The sequence below is a fragment of the Myotis davidii genome, unplaced genomic scaffold (genome assembly GCF_000327345.1).
Source record: "Myotis davidii unplaced genomic scaffold, ASM32734v1 scaffold570, whole genome shotgun sequence".
NCBI lineage: Eukaryota > Metazoa > Chordata > Mammalia > Chiroptera > Vespertilionidae > Myotis > Myotis davidii.
Genome location: NW_006283631.1, coordinates 1,856,052 through 1,867,508, shown reverse-complemented (window position 1 = coordinate 1,867,508; position 11,457 = coordinate 1,856,052). Strand labels below are relative to the sequence as shown.

The following is an 11,457-nucleotide window of genomic DNA, read 5'->3' as shown; positions in this document are numbered from 1 at the left end:
GTTTCTGAGCAGCGTTCCCCACCCCCACCCCCAAAGTAAACGATCCCGGGGTGAAAGTCAAGACAGATAGTGCTTGGGCCGGTGATTCTGACAGCAACTCTGACAATGGATCCAGTCGAACTTGCCCGGTAAGGTGAGGAGATCACCTGTGAGCGAGCCTATCAACCCTGTGATGGGGAGAGGAAGACATTCCTTTCTCATCACTCCAGGATCAGGCAACATGACTGGTTTGACAGTGTAACGGGCCACTAACCAAAGAGGTTAGTAAGGTGAGATGCAGAAATGAAATCCCACATGAAAAGACAGATTGTACCCAGCGGCACGTGTGTCTGTGTGAAGGCTGAAAGATCAGGAACCTCTCTTCGTTATTAATGTCAACCCGATAAAAGCTAAACTAAATCGGTGCATGTTTAAGTGCACCACTATTTAATTGCTAAAAGTGTTTCAAGCACTTGGTAAGAATTTCAGAGTCCACACTACTCCAAAAAAGAATATTACCACATGTCTCACCTGCCTGAGCTGAGTTATATTAAGCACCCTTTGTAATGATATCCGTTTGGGTTGGGGAGCTGGAGGGATGGTGTGAGCAGGAGGTGCCAAAAAAGAAAAAATATATATTGATATTATAAAGGTGTTTTCTTCCTCAAGTTTTCCAAAATTTTACATTCTCTTTGTTCTTGGATTAGTGTGAGCTCCAGAGTGGCTGGCTGTGGAGAAGTTGTTCCAGAGACTAATAAGTTCAAGGTCTCATTAAGTCGATACCCAATGACCAGGTGAAATGGTGCTTTGCAGATAAAAAGTTCCTGAGGCTTCCTTTTCTGGTCCATCTTCCAAATCTCATGTTGCCTATAAGAAACCTGACAAAACAAAGAATTAAACAAACTCAGAGATTCATTAATGGAAAAAAATGGGGCAAGTGTTGAAATAAAATCACTTTTCTATTTAAAAAAAAGAAACTTGGGGAAAAAAGGGAATTCCTGGGAGTTGTTAGACATGAGCAGAGCAAGATGATGGTCTAGGTACAAAGTCTCACCAGGCCTATGGATGAGGACAGTGGATGGGGAGTGAGGGAGGAGGGTGGGGTGGGAACTGGGTGGAGGGGAGTTCTGGGGGGAAAAAAAGAGGAACAAATGTAATAATCTGAACAATAAAGATTTAATTAATAAAAAAAAATAAGAAAGAAACTCACCAGGGCAGGAAACCCCGGATGCCTAGCAAGGGGCAAAGCTGGGAAAACAAGAACTTCCCCCGAGGGTAACCCATCCTCTCCTCGCATGTCACTGGTCATGCGGTTTGGACCTCTGATCTTTCATCACTGGTCAAGTGGTATGGACCCCCTGACCTTTTCCTCCCTAGAGGTAACATCTAGGCCTCAGTTGTATTTCAGCTCCAGGCCCAGAAAAGCAGCAAAACCAGACAAGTGGCACCATGGCTGCCTCAGGACCAGCTGCATTGACTAAAGACCCTCTACCCTGCACGGACCAATCGCCTGAAAGAGGGGAGACCGCCACCCTGAAAGAGCACACCTGAAAAGCTGCTGAATATTCTATGAAGACCCTCCCCTGAGGCCTCCCCTAAGATTCCCACCTGCAAAACAGAGATAAATGTGCGCAGGACAAAAGCCCCAGTGCACGCTCTCCTCGCAAGGAGCAGGCCCATGCCACTCCCTTCCTCCTCTCTCTCTCCCACATGCATGTGTCCCCCATCTTCTAAAGGACCCCAGGAGACTTGCAACCAGGGGAGCAATGGGCAGTGGCAGCTCATCCTGGGCTCACCCCCTGCACCTGCCTCCAAGGCCCCCTTTTCTCTGGCTTCCCAGAGAGCCAAGGCAGCCCAGCCAGGCTCTCCTGTTGCTGCTTCTGCGCCCTTCCTTGTGTCACTGTCCTGAGTATATTTATGCTGCCATCACCGATCCAATGCCCCCTGGGTTCAGGGCTGGGCAGCTCTTCGCTTTGGATATCCCCACCCTCTTTTCCGTAAATAAATTCCATTTTCTGTAATCACCGTCTGAGATGGCTATTTAGCCTGCCCACTCATCACTGACTTGAGCCTTTCATTGCTGCGTTTCCCGAGCTTAAGAGAAGCCACTGCAATGTAAAGGTGATAAGATACTAAAACATCCTGATAAAGATATAAAACTCAGCCAATTAACCAGGTATTCTGGCTTCAGGAGGGCATAAAATATTGGTAAATTAAGGGGGGGGGGGTAGCGGACAGAGTTTTTTTCCTATTTAATGAGGAGATTGGGACAGTAGGTGTTGATGATGCCTGTACTGCCAAAAAATGTCACAAGCCCTTTTGTATTTCTAATGTATCAGCAAATCAGGTGTCAGTGAGGCCAGGAGCCGATAAGAACAAACAACACAAGATAACAACTTGCTATAAAGGGTTTGAGATGGATGTTCTGAGCCATCTGGTTATCACAGTCGCGTGTGTGGCCACTGCTGTCCACCGCGCCAACATGCAAATGAGCAGATTTCCACACGTGGGCCTCAGTAATCCACAGAATTTCAACACAGCCAAGAACAAGAATGAAAACCTCGACAACGAAACTAGCCATTCTGTTTGGGCGAGGCTTCGGCACCCAGCGTCTCCTGGGGGAGTTCAGAAACCTTGCCCACCACCCCTGGAAGCATCCCGAGGGATCACTGAGTGCTTATAGACTTTCAGGGCCAGTATACACTTTGCATCCTTTGCGGAATAAAAATTTAACTAGCATTCCAAATAAAAACCTCTCTCCGACTTATTGAGGTTTCTGAGAAGTAACACTGCATTTGTTAACTATGGCAACAATATAGAATAACCAACGTTTTTGAATTGGTTTGATCTTGGATATAACGAAATCAAAACCACAAAAAAAAAAGAAGTGCTTAAAAACAAAGGAAGGAACCCTGTGGTTTTCTGGATTGAGACCAGGAACAACTCCCTTTGGCCTCTCCCACTCACCTTCCCTTCCTTGCCAACTGAGGTTCACTAGTGCCACCCAGTGGACTCCTGGAGCACTGCCTCACCGCCCGAGAAGGCCCAGCAGGCTCAGTGCTACCAGTAGTCTCAAGTACCATAATGACATTCTTATCTATTCTTTACAGAGCCTTACTACCTGCCTGAAGCTTTCAATATGTTTTTTATTGATTTCAGAGAGAAAGGGAGAGGGAGAGAGAGAGAGAAACACCAATGATGAGAAAGAATCATTGATCGGCTGCCTCCTGCCTGCCCCCCACTAGGGATTGAGCCCAAAACCTCCATGTGGCCTGACAGGGAATCGAACTGTGACCTAGTGGTTCCTAGGTCGACACTCAACCACTGAGCCACACGGCCAGCTGCCTGAAGCTTTACATGCATGCAGGACCTCTTTTTGCCCTCACAACAGACCAGGACTTAGAAGTTTTTGCATCCATCTGACAGATGGGGACAAAGAGGCTTAAAGTTAGGCCACGAATTTGTGCTCTCCAGTTTGCAGCCAGTATGGCAAAGGGTGCGCTGAGGAGCTGGTGCGACTTCAGGGAGAGCATGTGCAGGAACTGAAACAGCAGAAGGCCGGCTCTGAGCAGATCGAGGAGGAGTTGGCAAAACTACTGAAAATGAAGGCACAGCCGCACAGCGGGGGGCCTGAGGAAGGGAAGCACAAGTTTGTGCTCAAAATCCCCAACGGCGCAAGAGACTACAATCCCCGACAGATGGCAGTTCGGGAGAAGGTGTTTGATATAATCATCAGCTGCTTCAAGCGCCAAGGTGCACAAGTAATTGCTACACCTGTGTTTGAACTAAAGAAAACACTGACTGCAAAGTATGGGGAAGACTCTAAAGCAGTGGTTCTCAACCTTGGCTGCACATTAGAATCACCTGGGAATCTTTTAAAATCCTGATTTCTGGGCCTCGTCCTCCGGAAATTCTGTTTCTTTGTTACTAATGTTGTGGCCCCCACCCCATAACAAAGAAACAGAATTTCCGGAGGATGAGGCCCAGACATCAGGAGTTTAAAAAGATTCCCAGGTGATTCTAATGTGCAGCCAAGGTGGAGAACCACTGCTCTAAAGCTTATTCACGACCTGAAGGGCCAGGGTGGGGAGTGGCTGTCCCTTCGCTATGAGCTCACTGTTCCTTTTGCTCAATAATTGGCAATGAATAAACTGACCAACAATAAGCGCTACCACACAGCACAAGTAAATTGGCGGGATAACCCAGCCATGGCCCGGGGCCAAGATCGGGAATTCTACCGGTGTGACTTTGACATTGCTGGGCTATGTGGCCCCAGGACCCCTGATGCAGAGTGCCTGAAGATCATGTGTCAGATCCTGAATTCAGACAGGTGACTTCCTGGTCAAGGTGAACCATGGGCGCATCCCAGATGGGATGCCTGCGATCTGTGGGGTTCCTGGCAGCCCGTTCTGCACCATCTGCTCGTCAGTGGACAAACTGGACAAGGTGTCCTGGGAGGAAGTAAAGAATGAGATGGTGGGAAAGAAGGGCTTCGCACCCAGGTGGCTGACCGCACTGGGGACTATGGCCAGCCGCTCGGTCGGGTATCCCTGTTGGAACAGCTGCTCCAGGGTCCTCAACTTCCTCAAAACAAGCAGGCCTTGGAGGGCCTGGGAGACCTGAAGCTGCTGTTTAAGTGCCTGACCCTGTTTGGCATTGCTGACAAGATCTCCTTCAACCTGAGCCTTGCCCGAGGGCTGGACTCCTATACTGGGGTGGTCTATGAGGTGGCGCTGCTACAGACTGCAGCCCAGGCAGGGGACGAGCCCCTGGTGTGGGCAGTGTGGCTGCTGGAGGGCGCTCTGATGGGCCTGTTTGACCCCAGAGAGTGCAGGGTGCCATGTGTGGGGCTCAGCATTGGTGTGGAGCGGGTCTTCCCCAGTGTGAAGCAGAGGCTAGAGGTGTTGAAGGAGAAGGAATGGACCACAGAGACACAGGTGCTGTAGCATCCGCACAGACGTTGCTGGAGGAGGGACTGAAGCTCGTCTCAGAGCTGTGGGATGCGGGATCAAGGCTGAGCTGCTTTACAAGAAAAACCCAAAGTTACTGAAGCAGCTGCGGTACTGTGAGGAGGCAGGCATCCCATCATCAGTGAGCAGGAGCTCGGGATGGGGTCTTCAAGCTCTGTTCCATGGCCAGCAGAGAAGAGGTGAATGTCCGAAGAGAAGACCTTGTGAAGGAAATCAGAAAGAGAACGAGCCAGCCCCTTTGCACCTGCTGAGCTGAGCAAACTATGAGAGGAAAGTGGGCGGCACCACTGAAAGCTAAGACAAAGCTCTGCCCATGTCCTTCAACCTCTTCGCAACTTCCAGTGGAAAACCTGAAGAGCAGTCAGAACCGAGACTTTGTGATGGTTTTATCGATAGTCACAGGGAATTTTACCGTGCCATTTTCCACAGGAAGGCCCAGGGGCTCAGTCTGGCTCCTAAGCTACAGGGACCGGGCCTGAGATGGCCGCCTCTTCAGGGTGCTACACCAGCAGGGACCGCTCCCCACAACCAGTCACCAAAGGTGCAATAACATATCTCAACCACCAAAAAAAAAAAAAAGCCCTAGCCAGCTTGGCTCCGTAGATAGAGCGTCGGCCTGCAGACTGAAGGGTCCCCAGTTCGATTCCGGTCAAAGGCACATGCCCCGGTTATGGGCTCAATCCCCAGTAGGATGCAGGAGGCAGCCGATTAATGATTCTCTCTCATCACTGATGTTCCTATCTCTCTCTCCCTCTCCCTTCCTCTCTGAAATAAAAAATATATATATTTTTAAAAAAAGAAGAATTTGCTTAGTCACAAAGCTAGCCAGCACCTGAGCTGGGACTGAACCCCTCCCTCTGACTGCGTGCACATAACATCATTACTTAGGCTATCACAGGCCACCAGCTCACTGCGGCATTTGCGTAGTAATCTGAACCCAAGCTTACAATAAACAAGCCTCACATTTTACAGTGGAAATTTGCTATCCACAAAGACACAGCTTGACTCCAAGCCAATGACTTCAGACCATTTCCTGCTCACCTTCCAGCACATCCTGGACTTCAGCTGAGACGTTTTTCAAGCAGTTATATAAATTCTGGACTGTGGCGTTGCTTAGCTCCTTGTCTTGCCACTTCTTCAGCATCCGAAACTTACAAATTGCCACATTTTCTTCCTTCTTCTGGATATCATCAATATCGCTCCTGTCCAACTCCAGGTTGAAAATGCCAATACTTATCCAATCTTTCCCCAACTTCCCAGCAAGGGTAATCAACTGATCGTCTGTTAACAGGGTCTTGGCTCCATCTAAAAGCAGATGAGGAATTCAGTAGTTCCTCTCAACACTTAATCATTGATAACTACTTACAATGAAAATGCATTCTCCTCCTATTAGAAAAGACACTAGTCCAAGCCACTTTGGCTCAGTGGATAGAGATTTGGACTGCGGACTGAAGGGTCCCAGGTTCGATTCCAGTCAGGGGAGCGTACCTCTGTTGCAGGCTCCTCCCTGGCCCAGGCCCTGGTCAGGGCGTGTGCAGGAGGCAACCAATCGATGTGTTTCTCTCACATTGATATATCTCCCAGTCTTTCCCTCTCTCTAAAAATCAATGGAAAAATATCCTCGGGTGAGGATTAAAAAAAAAAGGAGACTACATTTGTAGTAATTGTAACTGCTTGTAAAATATATTTAAATGCCAAAAAATCCTTGCTATCCAAAATATCTTAAGAAGTAAAGGGAACTCTCTTATATAATAACATTAAACTGGGGTATAATGTTCATAATTACAAATGTGACTTTTCATAAAACAGCACAAATCAGGTTGGAATAAAAAAATTCAGATAGCAAAAAGAACTTATGTGGCTCAAAAAGAAAAATATACAGCTTTGCCCTTGCCCACCTTTGTATCTCATATAAATGCTCGCAAGATGTCTGCATTGAAGTCTCTATTTCGCCATCTCCTGGCACTAGGGGAATAGCACGTTCCATAGGAAAGTCATGGAATGGTATTTGTAATAGCTATTGATCTCCAAGAAGCAGTGTTATAATCTTGGAAAGGCATATATTTGCCAATGCAAACCACTGGCCCCATAAAAAATATTAGCACTATCATTAAACTAGATTTGCAACGATCACTTTGTGCTATGATGCAGCCAAGCTCACAGGTTGTGGAGTTCCGGGTAAGGATCCTCAAGGCATGACAAATACTGGAGGATATGAGAAGAGAGTGAGAGGTAAGAAGAATTCCTGCCCCTCCTCCAGGACTGCAACACCTCTGCTCTAAAGACAACAATTTATTCCTGTGGATCTAACATTTGTTCTTGAACCCTTTTCCACTTGGGCTTCCTCTCTCTAACTTTCTAGACCAGCGGTTCTCAACCTGTGGGTTGAGACCCCTTTGGGGGTCGAACGACCCTTTCACAGGGGTCGCCTAAGACCATCGGAAAACACATGTATAATTACATATTGTTTTTGTGATTAATCACTATGCTTTAATTATGTTTAATTTGTAACAATGAAAATCCATCCTGCATATCAGATATTTATATGACGATTCATAACAGTAGCAGAATTACAGTTATGAAGTAGCAACGAAATTAATTTTATGGTTGGGGGTCACCACAACATGAGGAACTGTATTAAAGGGTCGCGGCATGAGGAAGGTTGAGAACCACTGTTCTAGTCTGAAGAATGGGTTCTTAAAGAAGGCCTTCGCCCTCTGGTGGTTTCCTGACACCTGGTTGACCGCTCCTAGCTCTCAAGACTCCTGTTGATGAAAACGACTGCAAGTGAACCTATTTAGATGAAAGTTCTCAAGACCATCCCAAAACTCACTGTATCAGACTCTGAGCCTAAATTTTAACAAGATCTCAAAATAATTCTGTTCGGGCTGAGGGCTGATCATATTTTTAAAAGCAACACAGTGATATACTGAGTTTGAAACTACCAAGCTAGTGACTGGACATCTCAAAGAATATTATTGAGGGAATACCTAAACAAACAAACAAAAAAATCTTTATTTATTTAGATCCTACACTGTCAACTCCAAAACAGTTGGAAATCCTTAATCTTTCTGGGTGAATCTGATTGTTTTGATTCTATTTCTAGCTACTTGTCATTGGAATTCATTTTATTTTATTTATTTATTAATATTTTTAAATATATTTTTTATTGATTTCAGAGAGAAAGGAAGAGGGAGATAGAAACATCGATGATGAGAGAAAATCACTGATCTGCTGCCTCCTGCACAACCCCTACTGGGGACCAAGCCCATAACCTGGGCAAGGTTCATCTACACTCAACCACTGAGCCACGACACCTGGGCTCATGATAAATAGCCAAATAATTGCATGAAACAGAAAAACTTGCCCAGCCGGCGTGGCTCAGTGGTCGAGTGTCGACCGATAAACCAAGAGCATACCAGTTTGATTCCTGGTCAGGGCACATGCCTGGGTTGTGGGCTCGATTCCCCGTAGGGGGCGTGCAGTAGGCAATCCACTGATGTTTGTCTCTCATCGATGTTTCTCTCTCTCTCTATCCCTCTCTCTTCCTCTCTCTCTACAATCAATAAAAACATATTTTTTAAAGAAGAAAAACTTGTTCTATGAATCAATCAAATAAAAACTATGTCCCACTCAGTTATGAGTAATTTCTGAGGATCTAATGTACAGCATGGTGACTATAGCTAATAATACCGTACCGTATTATATACTTAAAATTTGCTGAGAGTAAATCCTTTGGTGAAAGGGTTAATTTGGAGACCTGTGTGAGGTCCCTAAATGCTTGAGATCTTGTCTCATATAATTTGGGTCTGGGCTTTTAAACTTAGATTTGTGAATTCTTGTTGGACTTGCATTTTTGAACTACGAATTCTATCTTCTGGCTCCTTAGAGTATTGTTAAATGTTTTAAATCTCCACTGTATTTTCACAACTTTTGAGCCTTGGTCTCTGCCATTTAATTGAAAGAAACTAAGTTGAGACCTGCCTCTATTGACTGAACTGGAGGTACTTCACCCCTAAATAGCTAAAAACTGTGAAGCCAACGGATGTACACATGGACATTCACAATTCCATTCACTCAAACTATGCTCACTGTCTCCTACACGATCCTTAGAGTATTGTTAAATGTTTTAAATCTCCACTGTATTTTCACAACTTTTGAGCCTTGGTCTCTGCCATTTAATTGAAAGAAACTAAGTTGAGACCTGCCTCTATTGACTGAACTGGAGGTACTTCACCCCTAAATAGCTAAAAACTGTGAAGCCAATGGATGTACACATGGACATTCACAATTCCATCCACTCAAACTATGCTCACTGTCTCCTACGCAGTGAAGGAGGCTCCATGCGCAGTGCTATGAAATGTAAAGATGGGTAGGTACGGCCCTACCTTTAAGGACTGCAAGGAACCCCCATACCTCACAGTTCTGCTGAGTGAACGGGAGAAGTGGGGAATCAAATGGGAAAATAGGCCGGGGCAGGCCATGGAGGACCCTTATCCAGGCCCGAGGCGCTGGGACACAGGCGCCCACAACCGGATGTGGCGCTAGGAGCACCGACCCAAGAGCATGTGTGATGGATGCGCATCGATGGGAGAGCCCAGGGAAATAACTGATGGCCACGGAGGACAGTGTTACAAACCTGAAGTGTCAACCTGCTTCATTCTTTTAGCACTGACCTCCTCTTCAGGTAGAGTGTTACTTACTTTACGTCGCCTTTTACCTTAAAAAAAAAAATCAACAAGTTTGCTTTCCATTATGTTTATTACCTTCAATCTGGATTTTTTTTTTAAAAGCATCATCATTCAGGTAGAAACCAATTGAAAATGGATTCCAAGATTCTTCAGATGATTAACAGTCACAGAGAACTTAACAGATCCATAATGCAATCACCTCGGCACAGCAAAGCACAGATCCTAGCGGAGGGGAGGAACCCAAGACTGGGCACAACTCACTTAGTGTCCAGTTACCAGCACTTACCACTTGTGCTGCTTTTTGAAACGTTCTTACTCTGATCATGTTGAACCCAGTCACCTGTTAAAGCACGAAAGCATCACTTAGAAAAACTGGTATGAAATCAGAATTCAAGAAATCAACTTGTGAAAGTGTATGGAGCTCTAGGGTCTTGGCAACCTCTCTGAAGTTCGCATATGAGTTTGGGGTTTCACTTGGTATGTGCACAAATGCGCTGGGCTTGAATTTTGGAGATAAATAATGAGCAGGAGAGGATGTTAAAGGGGAGGGGGGCGCTGTCAGAAGGCTTCCCAGCCCCAAGAATTTCAACAGGGGGACATAGGGGCTGTGGGGTCCCCCTGCAGAGCTGTAATCGCACAGAACGGGAGCTATCCCTTGAAGACCAAAGAGGCAGAGACAGCCAATGAGACACACAGTCAGTCAAAATGCAGAGCTTACATCCAGGTCTTGTCACAACACCCGTAAAATACCTGAGGTCCAAACCTCAAGAAAACAACAACTCCACTGGCCAACTCCCCCCCACTCTCTGAAGTCTCCGCAGACGCGCTGAGCCACCCACTGACCCCCAGGATCTGGACGTGGGTGCCTGAGAACCAGGGCCGCACTTCTGTCCAGAAGCGGCGCCTTTCCCTGCATCGGATCTTTAAATGTTATGCTGACAGGGCAGACAATTACTCTATTTGCTTTCCCACCCCCATCACCCACAAACCAGTTTTCCTTTAGGATATAAAACACTTACATTCTCTCAGTTTCGCTTTCCATACAATCTCGTCGGAATCCATTTCAACCAACAGTAATTTAAACTCCATTGGCTGCTCCAAATAAACTTCAATATAACTTTTCAGTTTTAAAAGGGAACCATCCACAAATTCAATTTCCTTTAAAAAAAAAGTGACTTTTTTAATAGAAAAGTTGTATTCACTCACTGATGACATCATTAGCAAATGATGACAATTATTAGATACGTTAATGCTTACTTGAATGCTCACCGACACCTTGGCCCTGGAAATCCCATTCCTGAATCACACACCCTCTTATTCTCTTGCTTCTCGGCCCCCCTTACTCCAACTTCCTTTTCTGTTTCATTTTCCTAAAGCTTAACTTCTCAGCCCTTTCCTGATTTCTTGTTTCCTGTTCCCAAACTAGAACGTGTGCTCACCCACCAGCCGCCCTTTTGTCAGTGCGTTTGAGCTTCCTCACCCTCTTTGGCTTAGATCATGCCACACAATCTGCATGGAACAGATCCAACAACACGTACAGACTATGCTGCGTGTTTTATCCACACTCCCTCACGGAACACCTTCCCCCACCAAATCTTCTTTTTGCTATTTTATGGGTAAAGAATCTCAGAGAAGCAAATTAAACTTGCCCAACTTCACATGTAGGAAGTGGTAGAATTTAACGTGCACCCACACCTTCTGACTCCAAAGTGTGCGCTCTTAACCACTACACAGCCGCCTCCTGCCTTACACCTCCGCTGTTCCTCTCCAGGCTGCCTACCGAGCCTGGAGGGAAAAAGGCACTTTTTATAAAGTAC

The 11,457-nt window shown here is 46.1% G+C and overlaps 1 protein-coding gene and 1 pseudogene across 1 annotated transcript in view; one reads left to right on the top strand and one right to left on the bottom strand.

Annotated features, from left to right (window-relative positions):
* Nucleotides 1–6: 6 nt before the first annotated feature.
* The window catches only part of LOC102753257 (NACHT, LRR and PYD domains-containing protein 1), a 30,639-nt gene continuing 19,188 nt past the window's right edge, over nucleotides 7–11,457 (bottom strand). The window contains exons 12-16 of the mRNA XM_015565503.1: nucleotides 10,660–10,798; nucleotides 9,927–9,980; nucleotides 9,589–9,669; nucleotides 5,991–6,254; nucleotides 7–857 (exon numbers count right to left, since the gene is read on the bottom strand). Of these exons, the coding sequence (XP_015420989.1) occupies nucleotides 847–857; nucleotides 5,991–6,254; nucleotides 9,589–9,669; nucleotides 9,927–9,980; nucleotides 10,660–10,798 (549 nt within the window). The 3' untranslated portion in view covers nucleotides 7–846. The remainder of the gene's footprint in view (nucleotides 858–5,990; nucleotides 6,255–9,588; nucleotides 9,670–9,926; nucleotides 9,981–10,659; nucleotides 10,799–11,457) is intronic.
* Nucleotides 3,440–5,555, top strand: LOC102752992 (annotated as a pseudogene).